Here is an 18,761-nt window from a genome sequence, read left to right as displayed (position 1 = left end):
CTGCGCTTTCCTTTGGACAACGGCAATGAGGCCGAGGGGGGGGGGTCTTGTCATCCAGGCAGCCCAGGACCTCCGGATATACCCCCCAGGCTTGTGCCCCTGGGAGGTCACTTCAGTGCTGTGGTTTGACTTTGCCCCCAGTGGCATACTCTATTGAGATGGATGCCAACGTTTTAATTCCAACAATGTTTAGCTGTTTGTTGTTTTAAGTTTTTAGCAATTCTTGCTTTTACCTGTAAGCTTTTATCTGCTTTTATCCTGTCAGTGGAAAAGGTGGAGTATAAAAAGGTATCATAATAATAAATTAAGTTTGTTTTTTTAATGAATATAACGAAGGCAGCCTTGTATCAGGTGTTATCTTGGCTTGGGGCAGAGGGCAGACGGTGCACCGTTGCCCCACACTCCCTGGGGTTGCTTCCTGGGGCAGAGCCTCCCAAGAGCTGTCAAAAAGAACCGGGAAGGGGGGAATGTTGTTGGCAAAGCGGTGCAGCTCCCCCCAGGAAGTAGCACGGGAGCGCGGGGCAATGGCGTGCAGCCCACCCAAGACTACCAAGCTGTCAAAATGAAGGAGGAAGAGGAGAATCCTGTTGGCAAAGGGGAGAATCCTGTTGGAAACTCTCCCCCCCCCCAACAGCTTGGGGAAAGCTTGGGAGTCACGGGTGCACAGTGCACCGTTGTCCCACAACCCCACTGGTCCTCCTGGGAAGCTGTTTCAGCAGCACATCATAAGGTCTTCATTATAAGCCGCACTGTAACTTTTCCAGATCAGAATTCGGGGAAGAAGTGTGACTTATAATTGGGCCAATATGGTACAGTGGTACCTCGGGATGCGAACGGGATCCGTTCCAGAGCCCCGTTCGCATCCTGAATGGAACGTAAGATGAGACGGCGCATCTGCGCATGCACGGGTCGCACCTTGCCGCTTCCATGCATGTGTGTGATGTCATTTTGAGTGTCTGCGCATGCGCGAGTGGTGAAACCCAGAAGTAACGCGCTCCGTTACTTCCGGGTTGCCGTGGAGTGCAACCTGAAAGCGCTCAACCTGAAGCACATTCAACCCGAGGTATGACCGTACTTATTTTAAAGGTGAAGATGTACTCAATCAAAGGGACATTGTTTTTATTCATCAACCAAACTAAACTTAAATGTTCAAGATTAACAACTAAACTTTACTTCGGGGGGGGGGGGACTTTAAAAACGAGGCACAGAATATCAATTTTGGGGGGCATTCTTTGTTTTTGGCTCATGGTGATTCTTGTGTCGAGTGTCGAGGGGGAGTAAAAAGGAAGAGAGAGGAGCAGAGAAAAGAGAGCAACAGTTATTAAATTCGACGTCTACGCAAAACAACATGCATGTGAAGCAGAGGCACAAAGCTGGAGCTATTTCTTGCTTTGCTTTTGCTAATGAGCCCTGAATGTGTGTGAAACAGACCAGAAAATGAGATTTTACGGCCACGCTCCCTCCTCCCGTTTGTGCATTCCATGAAAAAGAAGGAGAGAGAAAAGAGAATAAAATCAATAGGAGCCTGTACTGCTGGACACTACATGAAACCGGCAGGGAACGGAAATACTCAAGGACACTTGCCTGTTGGGCTAGAGCAGCGAATTTCAAGCTACGCACTGGCAACATCTGCAGCCTTGGAGCCATCTAGCCTTGTGCCATCTGCATTAACTGACAGTGGCTCCCAAAGTCTGCAAAAGTCTTTGCCATCACCTGATCTTTTTTTAAAACAAAAACAAACCTGAGGCTGCCAGGGACTGACCCTTAGACCATGGGTAGGCAACCTAAGACCCGTGGGCTGGATCTGGCCCCATCGCCTTCTCAATCCAGCCTGTGGACGGTCCGGGAATCAGAGTGTTTTTACATGAGTAGAACGTGTGCTTTTATTTAAAATGAATCTCTGGGTTATTTGTGGGGCATAGGAATTTGTCCATTTTTTATTTTTTTTCTTCAAAATATAGTATGGCCCTGCACAAGGACTGAGGGACAGTGGACCACCCCCCTGCTGAAAAAGTTTGCTAACCCCTGCCTTAGACCACTAAACACATGTTCCAGCATTGATCTACGGCTCCTCCTTCTTGCAAGGCTCCCCTATTCCTCCCTTCCTTCCAAAGGAGCCCAGGACGACACACAACAGGACATGAAACCTCTTAAAAGCAGTTCTAATACAGTGGTACCTCGGGTTAAGAACTTAATTCGTTCCGGAGGTCCGTTCTTAACCTGAAAATGTTCTTAACCTGAAGCACCACTTTAGCTAATGGGGCCTCCTGCTGCCGCCGTGCCGCCAGAGCACGATTTCTGTTCTTATCCTGAAGCAAAGTTATTAACCCGAGGTACTATTTCTGGGTTAGCAGAGTCTGTAACCTGAAGCGTATGTAACCCGAGGTACCACTGTACATTGTGCCAATGCAGGAAATCAACTCCTACAACATCCCTGCGAGGTGGTCACCCAACCTCTGCTTAAGCAGCTCTAGAGAAAGAGAGCCCACCAAAGACCAACCCGCCATCAAAGCTACTTGTGTCCCATGGGCAATCTTGCTAAGAGATAGGCTAGATCTTTCTCTTCCTCTCCCCCACCCCCTTGTAAATTGAATCCATTGGTTCGGATCCAGCACTGCACTGTCAACTGCCAAGGGGCAGGGGCAGCCCCCCGAGATGTCAGGCTGAGAATCCCCTCTCCTCGTAGGTCTTACAACTTGACTGGGGTTTCCAGGGACTGAACCCTGGACCTTGATGACATCGCACAAAACAGGGCTTCAACGTTATCAACCTTATTACAGTGGTACCTTGGGTTACAGATGCTTCAGGTTACAGACACTTCAGGTTACAGACTCCGCTAACCCAGAAATAGTACCTCAGGTTAAGAACTTTGCTTCAGGATGAGAACAGAAATTGTGTGGCAGCGGGAGGCCCCATTAGCTAAAGTGGTGCCTCAGTTTCAGGTGAAGAATGGACCTCCAGAACAAATTAAGTTCTTAACCCAAGATACCACTGTATTATTATTATTATTATTATTATTATTATTATTATTATTATTAATTATTATTATTATTATTATAGCTTACTGCCCTTTAGCCAAAGATGGCAGGGCTCTTCACAACATAAAAAATTGAGAACACCAATTACATAATAAAAACAAAAACAAAAAAACCCCTCAATAACCCCCTCTCCCACAAACGCATTTAAAATAACTGCTAAGTGGGAAATGCTGCAAATACACAGAATGAGCTTTCTTTCCCCTACCTGCAGATCCCTAAAAGCAGCTTCTTAAAAGTATGAAATGGAAGCAAGAGCCCAGGGCAGGTGAGAGAGCTTTTAAATCAGGCGTGGGGAAGCTTTTCCAGTCCGAGGGCCAGATTACTTTCTAAGCAACGTCCCAAGGGCCGCATGCTGGCAGTGGGCGGGGCCACAGGCAAAAGCGGGCGGAGCGTGAAATTTGAGCTTTGCATCTTGCACAACAGACTAGTTTCTACATGTACTTTCACACCATTCTCAATCCCCCGTCCGGATAATCAAGAGGCGTTCCCCAGAGCTGAGAGATACGCTTCCGGCCAGAGAAAACATATTAGGTGTGGGAAGCTGGGAGAGTATAGGGCACGTGGCCCGGGGAGAGTTTTGAGGGCCACACAGGGAGGGAGGCAGGGGTGGGGTGGGGTGGGGTTTCCAAGGCTCCTCAGCCAACAGGATGAAATGGCCGTACAGGAAAGAGCCGCAATACCTTTCCACACTCCCCTTCCCAAACTCACCCGAAATGCTTGCAAATATCTCGCTGAACCCAATCAGAAGGTATTGAGGGATCTGCCACCAGACGGACATATCGGCCGCATGATAGACTGCGTTCCCAATCGTCTGATTGATAGTCCTGACCTTCACGATCTTCAGCCTCTTGCTTTCCAATATTCCTGGAAGAGAGGGGGAAATGCAATATGGAGCTTCACATTTATTTCATTTTTTTAAAAAATCCCACCCTTCCTCCAAGATCAGGGGTAAAAGGCAAAGGGACCCCTGACCATTAGGTCCAATCATGGACGACTCTGGGGTTGCAGCGCTCATCTCGCTTTACAGGCCAAGGGAGCCGGTGTTTGTCCACAGTTTTTCCGGGTCATGTGGCCAGCATGACTAAGCCGCTTCTGGCGAACCAGAGCAGCGCATGGAAATGCCGTTTACCTTCCTGCCTGAGCGGTACCTATTTATCTACTTGCACTTTGATGTGCTTTCGAACTGCTAGGTTGGCAGGAGCAGGGACTGAGCAACGGGAGCTCACTCTGTTGTGGGGATTCGAACCGCCAACCTTCTGATAGGCAAGCCCTAGGCTCTGTGGTTTAGACCACCGCATCCCTCAGAGATTGGGGTGGGGAACCTTATTTTAGCCGGTGGGCTGCATGCACTTCTGCGCAAACCTTCTGGGGGCCCCATCCTGGTAGTGGGCAGTGCAAGAGGGGAAAGGGGGCAGGGCAATTAATGCAAATTTTACCTTTGCCTGGTAAAGGTAAAGGGACCCCTGACCATTAGGTCCAGTCATGACCAGCTCTGGGGATGTGGCGCTCATCTCGCTTTATTGGCCGAGGGAGCCGGCGTACAGCTTCCGGGTCATGTGGCCAGCATGACTAAGCCGCTTCTGGCGAACCAGAGCAGTGCACGGAAACGCCGTTTACCTTCCCGCCGGAACGGTTCCTATTTATCTACTTGCACTTTGATGTGCTTTTGAACTGCTGGGTTGGCAGGAGCTGGGACCGAGCAACGGGAGCTCACCCCATTGCGGGGATTCAAACCGCCAACCTTCTGATCGGCAAGTCCTAGGCTCTGTGGTTTAACCCACAGCACCACCCGCGTCCCACCTTTGTCTGGTAGTTTCTACAAATACACACACACACACACACACCCTTTCGCAGCTGAAGCACACATTCCAGCAAGGCAATAACACTTTAGGGGTGTGTGAAGCAGGGCTGGTGACAGGTGTGGTCTGGGGAGCATCCCAAGGGCCAGAAGAGAGATGTGGAGGTCCCCATTCGGCCCCTGAGCCCGAGGTTCCCCGCCTGTGCTTGGAGTGGTGAATGTCATTTCCCCCACTTCTATATTTTGTCCACCTAACAACCCTGCGAGGTAGGGTCAGAGCTTCATAGCCAAGTGGGGGGTGCAACCCGATTAACCTAACTTGCTTCAGCCGAGTAAATACAATTCAGACAGAATGAATAAACGTTTTTAACCCGAGAGCTCGCTGATCAGGCCAATGGCCCATCTAGTCCAGAATCCTGTTCTCACAAGGGTCAACAGGATGCCTGTGAGGAACCTGCAAGCTGGATTTGAGCACAAGAGGACTCTCCTGCGGTTTACAGCCACCGATAATCAGGTGCGTTGTTGCCTCAGATTGTGGAGGCACAGTGTGATGGCCTGGGAATCTGATTCAGAGGCTGAACCTGAGGAATCCCAGCCTGCACAGGAGTCCCCGCCTCCAGGGCCGGCTGAGCCAGGGCAGGGGCTTGAACCTGAAGGGCCCTCACCTGTGCTAGATCCTCAGGAGCAGACACCAGCTGAATCCACTCTGGCTCCTGAGGGGCTGGAGGACCCGTTGCCTGCAGGTGCTCCTCTCCCAGCCCTGTCAGGGGAAGGTGAGGTTGCCTCTGGGTCCAGTAACCCTCCAGCCTCTCCTGAGCTGCAGAGGCTCAGGGCAGAGAGGCGGAGGGAACTAAGTTCTCACAGGAGGAGTGCTCGCCTTAAGGCCAGGGGAGGCGAGGAACCTGTGGACCGCCCTATGCCTCGGAGGAGATAAAGGCCAGCCCGCCCAGTCCCAGGTTGCGGGAGCAACATCGTTGGTAACCTGTTCCTGCCGGCACCCTGACCTGCTCTCCTGAGTTCCTGACCACGCCCGACTCCTCGCTTTGGACCTCGCTTCACCCCTGACGGACAGCCTCCTTACCCTTACGCCGCACGGTAACCCCCCCCCCCGGACCAGCACACACAGCAGAGCCATTGTGCTTAACACTCATCGACAGCCCTCTCCTCCATAAATTTGTCTAATCCTCTTTTAAAGCCATCCACTTTGGTGGTCATCGCTGCCTCCTGGGGCAGAGAGTTCCAGAGTTTAACTATGCGCCACGTGAAGAAGTCCTTTCTGTCCTGAATTTCCCAACGTTCAACTTCATTGTTGTCCACAAGTCCCAGCGTTAAGAGGGAGAAAATCTCTTCTCCATCCACTTTCTCCGTGCCATCCGCAAGTTTATGAACTTCTACCCTCTCGCCTTTTCCTCACCTTCCCTCTAAACAAGCGGTTCTCAACCTGTGGGTCCCCAGATGTTGTTGGACTACAACTCCCATCATCCCTGACCACTGGTCATGCTGGCTAGGAATGATGGGAGTTGTAGTCCAACAACATCTGGGGACCCACAGGTTGAGAAACACTGCTCTAAACTAAAAAGTCCCAAACTCCACAGCTTTTATTCACAGGGGCATCACTTCACTCCCTTGATCATTTCTGAACCTTTGCCAACTCTACAGTATCCTTTCACAGGTGAGGAAACCAGAACTGTACGCCGTATTCCAAATGCAGTCACACCACAGATTTATACACTGGTACCTCAGGTTACATATGTTTCAGGTTACATACGCTTCAGGTTTCAGACTCCGCTAACCCAGAAATAGTACCTCGGGTTAAGAACTTTGCTTCAGGATGAGAACAGAAATTGTGTGTTGGCGGCGCAGCAGGAGGCCCCATTAGCTAAAGTGGTGCTTCAGGTTAAGAACAGTTTCAGGTTAAGAACGGCCCTCCGGAACGAATTAAGTTCTTAACCCAAAGTACCACTGCACAGTGGTGCCCCGCAAGACGAACGCCTCGCAAGACGGAAAACTCGCTAGACGAAAGGGTTTTCCATTTTTGAGCTGCTTCGCAAAACGAATTTCCCTATGGGCTTGCTTCGCAAGACGAAAACGTCTTGCAAGTTTGTTTCATTTTTCTTAACACCGTTAATACAGTTGCGACTTGACTTCGAGGAGCAACTCATAGAACGCAGTGTACATAGTAGCCTTTTTTGAGGTTTTTAAAGACTTTGGTGATTTTTTTTTTTAAATATATATTTTATTCATAAGTGTAGTGCTTCGTATTTTTTTTCCATATAACATTTTTACAAATCCGTTTCATTTGTTGAGGCATTAGGGGGAGACGAAAAGAAAAAAGAAAAAAGAGAGGGGGTGGAGGGAGGGAGGATGGATAGGGGTGGGGTCGGGTGGCGGTGTTTCTATTATGTTTAATGTATGTAGAGTTTGGTGTCAGCGTTGCTTGTGTTGTTCACTTGTGTTCCTTTGGTGGTGAGAGAGGTTGGGGTTGGCCTAGGGTGTGATTGTTTGCTTGCGATTGGCTGTGGTGATCTTTGTTTTCGTGTGTGAGTGGGGTGGGTGGGTGTTTTGGATCAGGTTAGCCATATTGATTTGTATGCTGTTGGTGGATTATTGATTTTTGAAGCTTTTCCAAAACTTCTTTTGCAGCCATTTGGTAAGTTAAGCTTTTAAAACTTTTTTTTGGGGGGGTGGATTTTGGGTTGGGGTGTTTGGAATTCAAGGACTTGGCGTTGGGAAGGGGTTTGCAAGAATCTGGAAGCTTGTTTTTTTTTCTGCATTTTTCTGATTTTCTGTGACCATTGGGCCACTCTGCTGTTTTTTTAAAAAAAAATCTGGATTTGAATTTCTGTGTGCTGGGTGGCTGGGGGAACAGTTGGGGAGGGGTTTGCAAGAATCTGGAAGCTTGTGGTTTTTTTCCTGCATTTTTATGATTTTCTGTGACCACTGGGCCACTCTGCTGTTTTTTAAAAAAAATTATGGGTTTGAATTTTGAAATGCTCTTTACAGTATGTGTGACTTTAAAGAGCACTTAATAAACTCTTGTACTAAATTTGGCTTTGTTTGGACTTTTTTTGACCATAGGAACGCATTAATTGATTTTCAATGCATTCCTATGGGAAACCGTGCTTCGCAAGACGAAAAATTCGCTAGACGAAAAAATTTGCGGAACGAATTAATTTCGTCTTGCGAGGCACCACTGTATAACGGCATTATGCTACTGGCAGTTTTATTTTCACTTCCTTTCCCAATGATCCCTAGCATGGAATTTGCTTTCTTTCATTTTATATAAAAAAAAGTTGCTGCAGACTGCAAAGACTGACTTCTTCATGGAGCCATTTATTATGGCCCCAAGGTCTTGTTCCTGGTCCACCAGCTCATGAGTGTTTAGGTGAAATTAAGATTTTGTTTGCCCTGACATGCACCACTTTACACTTGTTTAAAGTGTAAAGGTGCCATAGGAAGGCACTGGACATAGTAAAAGATCCATCGCATCCTGGTCACTGTCTCTTCGAGCTCTTGCCGTCGGGACGGAGATACAGGACGATGAAGACAAGAACGAGCAGTCTTAAGAACAGCTTCTTCTCCAGAGCGATCTCGGCCCTGAATGGGAAGCCCGGACTTTGAAAGTCATCGAATCTCCCTTGCTGTATTATACTGTATTGTTTAATTAGTGTTTTTATGGAGCAGTCAAGTAATTTCGTTGTCCCCGAAGGGGGCAATGACAATAAAGATATTATTATTATTATTATTATTATTATTATTATTATTATTATTATTATTATTACTGTTTACACTGAAATGCATTTGCCACTCATTCATTCAGTTTGGAAAGGTATTTTTGTTTTATGGACCCTGAGCAATTTAGTGTCGTCAGCAAACTTGGCTCCTTCCTCACTGCTCACTCCAAACTCTTTAGAGCGTTTATGAAAACCTTTATGAGCTTTTGCATGCAGAATGTCCCGTGTTGAATCCCTGGGGTCTCCGGAAAGGGCTGGGAAAAACTCCTGGCTGATACCCTGGAGAGCTGCTGCCAAGTCAGTGTGGACAATACTGAGTTAGATTTATCCATGGTCTGACTCTGTGTTCCTATAAGAAGCTAGGCAAGTGAGCTGGCACCCTGGATCCGCTGCTTCTTCACAGTTTGAAAAGAATGGATCTGCTTGCCTTACAAGAGGATTAGCTGAACTAAGCAACCGCAGCTTAAATTATGTTTTCTCATATCCACATGCAGAAAATACTGTAAGCACACCAAAGGAAACAAGAACATAAACAGCCAGGAAAAGAAGCACATTTTTGGGAAATTCCAGTTTCCTGCACCACAGGATTCTGGAGTTACTGTATTTTCGTTTTATTAACCAGAATTACACAAATCCGTCCCTCGTCCCACATGGATTAGCTTGCAGCTACTGATGCAAACAGACATCATTTGGAATAAAGGCCATCTCATTATGGCTAGCAGAACGCACACACACACCCGGTACAAAGTCAAAGCAGAGCATCAACAGATGCTGGCGACCTGTATTATTTGGTGGGAGAAAAACCCCGAAATCCAGCGCTTGCTGGTTTTATGCAAATGCTGGACTACAGCGATTTTGCAAAAGCAAGAGATAAATCCCTTTTGATTCCTATGAATACTAAAACCCGCACAAAAATGAGGTTTGCAAGCTGTACAGCATGATTCAGAAGTCACTGGATAAAGTACCACAACCCTAAACCTGCTTACTGCGAGTAAAGTCCAATTGAATTCAATAGGACATACTTCCGAGGAGACAGCCTCAAGGGAGTGTGTCTGCCCAGCACAGAAGACCATGGGCTGTGGGCCTTGTGGGACCTGCCCCCTGCCTCTTCTACCTGGCTTCAGATGTGGCTCTACAGATTCATTGATTTACTGCAGCCTTGGAAGCTGAGGCGGCCAGAAGATCTTTGGGTTAGGGTATGCTGCTTTTGGTTGCTGTTATGGCCCCAGCTATTTAGAATGCTTTAAAATGCTTCTAATGCGCCAGAGTGGTGCATGCTCTAGTTATCTCCCACTTGAACTACTGCAATGCACTCTATGTGGGGCTACCTTTGAAGGTGACCCGGAAACTGCAATTAATCCAGAATGCGGCAGCTAGACTGGTGACTGGGAGTGGCCGCCGGGACCATATAACACTGGTCCTGAAAGATCTGCATTGGCTCCCAGTATGTTTCCGAGCACAATTCAAAGTGTTGGTCCTGACCTTGAAAGCCCTAAACGGCCTCGGTCCTGTATACCTGAAGGAGCGTCTCCACCCCAATCGTTCAGCCCGGACACGGAGATCCAGCGCCGAGGGCCTTCCGGCGGTTCCCTCATTGTGAGAAGTGTGGTTACAAGGAACCAGACAGAGGGCCTTCTTGGTAGTGGCGCCCGCCCTGTGGAACGCCCTCCCATCAGATGTCAAGGAAATAAGCAGCTATCTTATTTTTAAAAGACATCTGAAGGCAGTCCTGTTTAGGGTAGTTATTATATATAATGCTGTATTGTTTTTAACACTTGATTGGGAGCCGCCCAGAGTGGCTGGGGAAACTCAGCCAGATGGGCAGGGTATAAATAAACTATTATTATTATTATTTCTTGCTTGCGTTCAAATAAGGGCTCTTGGTGGGATGTTCCTGGGAGAAGAAGAGAGCAGGGGGTCCCCCAATCTCAGTGGTTTGGGGTGGGGGGAGGTATGGCGTGTGAGATGGGGCAGACTAGACAAGGGGCATGGGGCACAGGCAGTTAGTGACTATGCCGTGTGCCAGCTCCTCCTCCAAGCTGGGAAATTGCAGTTGTCCTGTCAGCCAGCCCTCAGGTCTGTGACTGCTGTTGTTGTTGAATGTCAGGTCGGCCTCAGAATAAGATCTCCCTCACCCACTATGGATGAGGAAGCTGATCTGGGCAGGAAGAGGGTGATCTGTCAGTGGGCAACATTGACATCAGTCCCTTGTCATGGTCACATCATGAGAACGGGCCTTTTCTGCATTGCTTCCCTGTTTGGGGGCTGTTCTCCCCAGAAAAGTTCAGCTGGTGTCTTCATGATACAGTGGTGCCCCGCAAGACGAATGCCTCGCAAGACGGAAAACTCGCTAGACGAAAGAGTTTTCCGTTTTGGAGGTGCTTCGCAAGACGAATCTCCTATGGGCTTGCTTCGCAAGACGACAATGTCTTGCGAGTTCCTGCTGGGTTTTTTCCCTCCCCCCCCCTTTTTCTAAGCTGCTAAGCCGCTTATCAGCTGATCCGATCAGCAGATAAGCCGCTAAAAGCCGCTAACAGCGCTAATCCGTCAATGGGCTTGCTTCGCAAGCCGAAAAAACCGCTAGACGAAGAGAATCACAGAACGGATTCTTTTCGTCTTGCGAGGCACCACTGTACAACTTTAGGCGCCAGGGGAAACTGTTCCTCTTTAGCCAGGCTGATTGACATCTGATGATCTTTTAAAATGTGTTGTGGAAGCGGGGATTGCTGGGCTGTTTTGGTTTTTATTGTGCATTTTCTGTTTTTTTTAATTGTAATTCTATGTTGCAAACTGCCCTGAGATCTACAGGTATAGTGCAGCATACAAATCTAATTAACTAACTAACTAACTACCTAATTAAGTAATTAATAACAGACATGGTTAGAATTGCACTGTTAATCACTTTTTGTTTTGTTTCCAGTGGTGAGCTGCCTTATCCCGAACCGGAAGACCCAGTTACAGTATCCTGGCGCACATATATTTGCAGTGTAAGGCAGGAGTGGTGAATCTCTGTCCCTCTAGGTGGTCTACAATTCCCATCATCCCAACCAACGGTCAGAGATGATGGAGACTGGAGTCCAACAACATCTGGGGGGTGGGCGCAGGTTCCCGATTCCTGACGTAAAGAGTGTCTCCACTTTCATCCTTTTTAAAAAAATTAAAATAAAGCCAAAACCAAATCGCCATGCTGCAGATATCAACTACAGGAGGAAAACCAGTCTCCTTCAACACTGGTGCTGTGCTTCAAGAATAAAGAGGAAGCGGAGGCGAATTGCGTTTCACATTTCTATGCAGCTGGGGCAATGTCTGAAAAAGGCAGTTCCCTTTCCCCCTCTTCAAGTTTTATGCCAGTCATGTGAAGCAGGAAACACTGCTTGCTCACTGGTAACATGTGCCGATCTGTGGCCACCACCTGGCAGCAGCAGGGGCAAATGGAGGCGGAGGAAGAGGAAGTGGAAAACCAGTAGCCCCGAACTGGAGAACAAGCAGGCAGCCTCCTCTGGCTTCTGAGATCGGCCAAGGGACTCCTAGGAGGCTGTCGCTGCTGCCTCAAGGCAATGGGGGAACCAACCTGAGCCTATCCATCAGCTAGAGCAGGCTTCCTCAACCTTGGCCCTCCAGATGTTTTGAGACTACAATTCCCATCATCCCTGACCACTGGTCCTGCTAGCTAAGGATCATGGGAGTTGTAGGCCAAAAACATCTGGAGGGACGAGGTTGAAGAAGGCTGAGCTAGAGGAGATCTAGGGAGCCTTGATACCACCCGATCCTTTCCTGAATCTCTGGCTCCAACATCCAGTTGTCCTGGAACTGCAGGAACAAAGCGTCACTCTGCCCCCTCCATCAGCCGAAGGAGCGAGAGGGGCCCAGTGCTGCACAGACAAGAGAGCAATGACACTAGTCATGCAATAGCTATGTTCTACCTCCATGGTTGGAGGTATTATGCCTCTGAACACCAGTTGCTGAGAACCACAGGTAGGCAGAGTGCTGTTGCATGGGGACATCTGGTTGGCCACTGTGAGAAGAGGATGATGGTCAAGCTGGGCCACATGGCTCCTGCTTTCATTATTATCTATTAAATCTGTTGGGTCACTTCATCTTGCCCAGGGCAACCCACAGGAACTTTATTGTTGTTTAGTTGTTTAGTCATGTCCGACTCTTCTTGACCCCATGGACCTGAGCACACCAGGTACGCCTGTCTTCCACTGCCTCTCGCAGTTTGGTCAGACTCATGCTACTAGCTTCGAGAACACTGTCCAACCATCTCATCCTCTGTCGTCCCCTTCCCCTTGTGCCCTCAGTCTTCCCCAACATCAGGGTCTTTTCCAGGGGGTCTTCTCTTCTCATGAGGTGGCCAAAGTATTGGAGCCTCAGCTTCACGATCTGTCCTTCTAGTGAGCACTCAGGGCTGATTTCCTTAAGAATAGATAGGTTTGATCTTTTTGCAGTCCATGGGACTCTCAAGAGTCTCCTCCGGCACCAGCCTTCTTTATGGTCCAGTTCTCACTTCCATACATCACTACTGGGAAAACCATAGCTTACAGCCCATCATACAGGCAACAAACCCCACGTAGATACATTAAAACCAAGAGGAAAGAGAAATATTTTAAAAACATCACACCCACTTCTAGAAGGCCATAGAGCAGGCTTCCTCAACCTTGGCCCTCCAGATGTTTTTGGCCTACAACTCCCATGATCCCTAGCTAGCAGGGCCAGTGATCAGGGATGCTGGGAATTGTAGTCTCAAAACATCTGAAGGGCCAAGGATTTAGATTTTTCTGTTTTCTCTTTTATGCTGGTTTTAACATATGCATTTGTTTGCTTGTATACTGTAAGTCACTTTGCATTATCTTGTTGTTGTTTAAAAACGCGCAGATAATAATAATAAATGTTTCTGCCATTTGTTGAAAGTTTTTCTTTTCTCTCCATGCCTTCCTGAATTCAGCTGCAATCCTAACTATGTCTACTCAGCAGTAAGCCCTATTGAATTCAATGGGGCTTGCTCCCAGGTAAATGGGGTTAGGATTGCAGCCTTAATCTATTTTCTTTCTGCAGTTCTTAATTCTTGCTGGATTTTACTTTTTAATGCTGTTTTATGATCTGTCATCATGCTTTACATTCTATTTCTGGGCTTTGCTTGGGTATTCAGCAAATGTAGAGCCACTGAGAAATTCTGAAATGAAATGAACAAATTAATACTCTTTCCCTAGAAGTGAAGCAAACCCCAACAATGTCTTCTTTGTTGAATACTTTCCTTTCCTCACAAAGCCTTTCAAAATTAGTTTATTTTGTTTCTGTAGGGTTGTGATTGTTGTTCAAAAAAAACTTCTGATGAGTGGTGTAGTCAATGGAAAGTTGGACTTCAGCTTGCAGAAGCCCGAATTCGAATTCCTGTCCAGGCACTAAGTTCCCTGCGCATGCACACCCACCCAGTATTTACTGCCCTGCCTCCTACGGAGGGATAAAAAAATATGTCCATGATAATAATTTCACCTGACACGCTACATCCTCTTTCCTCTTTCTTTTTTGGTTGTTCGAAGTAGCAATGCGCTAAGTTTCAAGATACGATCGAAGACGCTTCTTTACCATTTAAAGTTTGGGATTAAATTTTTGCCGTAATTGTTTTAAAAGGCTGCAAACGGAGTTGATTTTCCAGCTGAGTAGTTTTAAATACCGCTGCTAAGAATTTACAATGTAAGCCACGAAAGTAAGCACCGCCAACGTTCATTAAATCTAATCAGTCGCGTTATCGCACAATTTATAAGATATTCTGAAATAATCGAAAGCCTCTAATAGGCGTTGCAAATTGCATCGGGGAGGGCGGGCACTCAGGGGACGTGGCGGCTGGGTGGGGTGGGTGGAGAAGGCAAAGGTGGCGCCGCTGGATTTTGCCTGAATAGAAGAACCCAAAAGAAGTTGCTGCCCCGCGAGAAAACGTGTGCTACCGGATCGTTTGCCCAATCCATAAGCAGCCAAACTGATGTCGTGCTGGATTAGCACCCGGGGAAAAATGAGGCGGGATAAAATAATTTTGTTTGCTGAAGTTATACGGACCTCAGAAAGTTGTGTTGCCTAGGTACAGGGAATTGACTAAAATTAAAAGCACAAATTTCTTGTAGCAGAGGGATAAAAGAAATAAAGGTAAAGGTAAAGGTAAAGGTACCCCTGCCCGAACGGGCCAGTCTTGACAGACTCTGGGGTTTGTGCGCCCATCTCACATCTATTGGCCGGGGGCCAGCGCTGTCCGAAGACACTTCCGGGTCACGTGGCCAGCGTGACAACGCTGCTCTGGCGAGCCAGAGCCGCACACGGAACGCCGTTTACCTTCCCGCTGGTAAGCGGTACCTATTTATCTACTTGCCCCCGGGGGTGCTTTCGAACTGCTAGGTGGGCAGGCGCTGGGACCGAGCAGCGGGAGCGCACCCCGCCGCGGGGATTCGAACTGCCGACCTTTCGATCGGCAAGCCCTAGGCGCTGAGGCTTTAGCCCACAGCGCCACCCGCGTCCCCTAAAGAAATAAAAGAAACCCCCAAAAGATAAAAGTTCAAACGACTTTGCAGCAGGAACTTGGCTTGCCCACATATCAAAACGACCTTGTCCCTAATAAGGTAACTACCTCTTCTCATCGAGAGAGAAGCCTTAATGGCCCTATAAAGTGTCCCTCGCTCTGATATACTGGGAGGATTACAAACCCTCAAGATTAATTTATTTAACACTATAACGCTTTATCAATACGTTCCTTGTGGTGGGTACCAGGTGAAGGCATGAGCAGTCTATGAAGCACTGCGGAAAGGTGCTGAGCATGTGGAAATTATTCTCAGTAAGTAGATCATTTACACATCCTACAAAGGCATCATTGTTTTCTTCTTGACTAAGTTGCAGAATTAGAGAAGATTAAGGCACAGGACTGGCGAAACATATACAGTGACACAGGTGTTGCTAGGGGTCTATGTATGGGCCCAAAATATTCCTGGGTGGGCAAAGAATTTGGGAGAAACCGAATTGGGGGGGGGGTGATCTTGGTTACTGGGTAGGTGGATGTTAACTTTTCTTGGAAGGGAAAAAAATTGTTAACATGACTTTATCTGGAGATGATTTGAGTAATGGATAGGAGTAACGGAAGAGGAATTGAAATGATTTGGAGCAGGGTCTCCAAAGAGATAAAAGAAAGGACTTCTTTACATGGGATTTGAAGTGATGGACACCAACTTGGATGGCTTCAAAACAGAATTAGACAAATTCATGGAGGAATAAGGCTCTCAGTGGTTTACCAGCCAGTGTTGGGAGGAAGAAGGCCTCAGGACAACAGCTGCTGGGAACCCTAAGTGGGGAAAACACTTTTGTGCTTGTGGGATTCCCAGAGGCTTCTGGTCAGAAACCAAGACACAAAGTGTTGAACTTGATAGGCTTTTGGTCTGATGCTGGTGTAACGTATCACATCTTGTAATCCCATTTTCTAGATGTTCCGGGCAGCCGCCAAATGACTGTTCAACCAGCGGCACTCTCAGCCGTCTGTCTCCTCTCTCACCTGCAGCAAACGCAGAGCACATCACAAAGAACATGCCGACCGCAATCCTCTTCAGCGACGACGGGAGCAGGCCGTGCCTCTTCAAGATGGGGTCGACCACTTTGTCCTTCAAAGGTATTAATATGAGGATAAGCACCGCGTCAAACATGGTCAGCCAAGCTGCAGGGAACTGGGGGAGAAAGGGGAGGAGAGAGATGGAACAAAGTTGTAAGAGCATGAGGAGAGCCTGGACCGCTGGATCAGGCCAGAAGGGCCATCTAAACAACTACCTGACATTTAGAAGACATCTGAAGGCAGCCCTGTTCAGGGAAGTTTTTAATGTGTGATATTTTAATGTATTTTTAATCTTTGTTGGAAGCCACCAGAGTGGCTGGGGAAACCCAGCCAGATGGGCGGGGTACAAATAATAAATTGTTGTTGTTGTTGTTCTGGTTATCTCTCACTTGGACTACTGCAATGCGCTCTACGTGGGGCTACCTTTAAAGGTGACCTGGAAACTACAACTAATCCATAACACAGCAGCCAGACTGGTGACTGGGAGTGGCCGCCGAGACCATATAACGCTGGTCTTGAAAGACCTACATTGGCTCCCAGTACGTTTCCAAGCACAATTCAAAGTATTGCTGCTGACCTTTAAAGCCCTAAACGGCCTTGGTCCAGTATACCTGAAGAAGCGTCTCCACCTCCATTGTTCTGCCCGGACGCTGAGGTCCAGCGCCGAGGGCCTTCTGGTGGTTCCTTCACTGCGAGAAGCCAAGTTACAGGCAACCAGGCAGAGGGCCTTCTCGGTAGTGGCGCCCTCCCTGTGGAACGTCCTCCCACCAGATGTCAAAGAGAACAACAACTACCAGACTTTTAGAAGACATCTGAAGGCAGCCCTGTTTATCAAAGCTTTTAATCTTTAATAGGTTATTGTATTTTAGTGTTTTGTTGGAAGCTGCCCAGAGTGGCTGGGGAAACCCAGCCAGATGGGCAGGGTATAAATAATAAATTATTATTATATTGTTGTTGTTGTTATTACTATCACTATTATTATCATCTAGTCCTGCATCCTGATCTCACAGTGGCCAATCAGATGCCCAAAATGAGAAGTCCACAAGCAGGATGTGAGTACAAGAGTATCTCTCCCCAATTTTGCTCCACATTCCACAGTAGAATGGAACCCAGGGAAGTTCTCCTGGCTCCGTCATTATATATCATTAAGTGCAAGGCAAGCCCCACCCCCTTTTGCCAGGTCTTTGGCTTTTAATTATCTATGTTCTTCTGTTTACGAGAGGGTGGGGTGTTTTAACCAGCTTTAAAAAAAATGAATTGCCTTCTCGATTTTGCTCTGCTTTCCTTTTTTCATGGTTTTAATGCATCTATCTGTAAGGTTCTTTGAGTTACTTTGCTAAAAAAGAGAGAAAGGATGAATTTAATGAAATAATAATAATAATAGCACTAATGTCTCTGCCCACTTTCAATGGTTCTCCAAAGGGAAAAGGAGGATGGACACTGTTCCTGTGTGTGTGTGTGTCATCGTTCTTAACAGTCCCGGAGGGGATCATAATTTTAATGGTTCCAGGACCAGAAGTGATTCAGAATCAGTTTCTGGACAGCGATAGATCATAAGGAACATTATACATTATCGCTACCAATTTAAGGGGAGGGAGGACACACCCCTCTGTACAGTGGAACGAGGGACATTAATTTTCATCGTTAAGATTTCACCGCTTGACTCAGCCTGGAATCTCGTTAACGGAACAGGACTGTCACGCAAGGGGCTGAGATTCCATTAAGCCCTATTAATCACCAGAACACCTGTCTGCAGAATTATGGACTACGCCACTCACATCTGATAAACAAAGCCCTGTAAATTATTGAAATAAACACACACAAAGATGGCTTTTAAACAGCCATCAGAGCTCATATTAATGGCGGGTGGGACAGGAAGCAGTCAGTTATGCATTCCCTGCTGATCCCCCCCTTGGCTTCAGAAACCACACGTTCCCCTACATGGTTTTGCTTAACCGTTTTCTCATTGCTAGAAAGTCTCCCCCCCCCCAAAGAAAAAAGTGTCTAAGGGTTTTGGATCTTGCACTGCTGTTATCACCATCATTTATCCCAAGCATAGGAACCTGTGTCCTTCCCAGATGTTGATGGACTCCAGCTCCCATCGTCCAAGCTGGCTGGAGATGATGGGAGTTGGGAATCCAACAACCTCCAGAGGGCTGCAGGTTCTCCGCCTCTGAGTTAAAGGAGCATCTTGCTTGACAGAGCCTGCTACTGGAAATCTACCATAATTTTTGCTCTATAAGACTCACTTTTTCCCTCCTGAAAAGTAAGGGGAAATGTGTGTGCATCTTATGGAGCGAATGCAGGCTGCGCAGCTATCCCAGAAGCCAGAACAGCAAGAGGGATTGCTGCTTTCACCGCGTAGCGATCCCTCTTGCTGTTCTGGCTTCTGAGATTCGGAATATTTTTTTTCTTGTTTTCCTCCTCCAAAAACTAGGTGCGTCTTGTGGTCTGGTGTCTCTTATAGAGCGAAAAATACGGTGCTTTAATACAGAACAACAAACCCCTGTGTTGCAAACTTAACACAACAAACAGCACAAGCAAAACGAAGACCAGTATACTAGATAGCACTGTAGCTCTTATTGCATAATATACATGATTTAGTACAA

At 47.3% G+C, this 18,761-nt stretch overlaps 2 protein-coding genes across 3 annotated transcripts in view; one reads left to right on the top strand and one right to left on the bottom strand.

Moving 5' to 3' along the window:
- GLT1D1 (glycosyltransferase 1 domain containing 1) overlaps positions 1-18,761 on the top strand; it is a 144,710-nt gene that overhangs the window by 37,760 nt on the left and 88,189 nt on the right. The window lies entirely within an intron of this gene.
- Positions 1-18,761, bottom strand: part of SLC15A4 (solute carrier family 15 member 4) — a 60,280-nt gene that overhangs the window by 13,178 nt on the left and 28,341 nt on the right. For both annotated transcript variants that reach the window (XM_082204147.1, XM_082204146.1), the window contains exons 5-6: positions 16,099-16,267; positions 3,747-3,902 (exon numbers count right to left, since the gene is read on the bottom strand). In XM_082204147.1, the coding sequence (XP_082060273.1) occupies positions 3,747-3,902; positions 16,099-16,267 (325 nt within the window). The remainder of the gene's footprint in view (positions 1-3,746; positions 3,903-16,098; positions 16,268-18,761) is intronic.

Source organism: Podarcis vaucheri (genome assembly GCF_965113315.1).
Source record: "Podarcis vaucheri genome assembly, chromosome: 16".
In the NCBI taxonomy this organism is placed as follows: domain Eukaryota; kingdom Metazoa; phylum Chordata; class Lepidosauria; order Squamata; family Lacertidae; genus Podarcis; species Podarcis vaucheri.
Note: the sequence above shows the minus strand (reverse complement) of the source record. Positions and strands in the feature narration are given on the sequence as shown.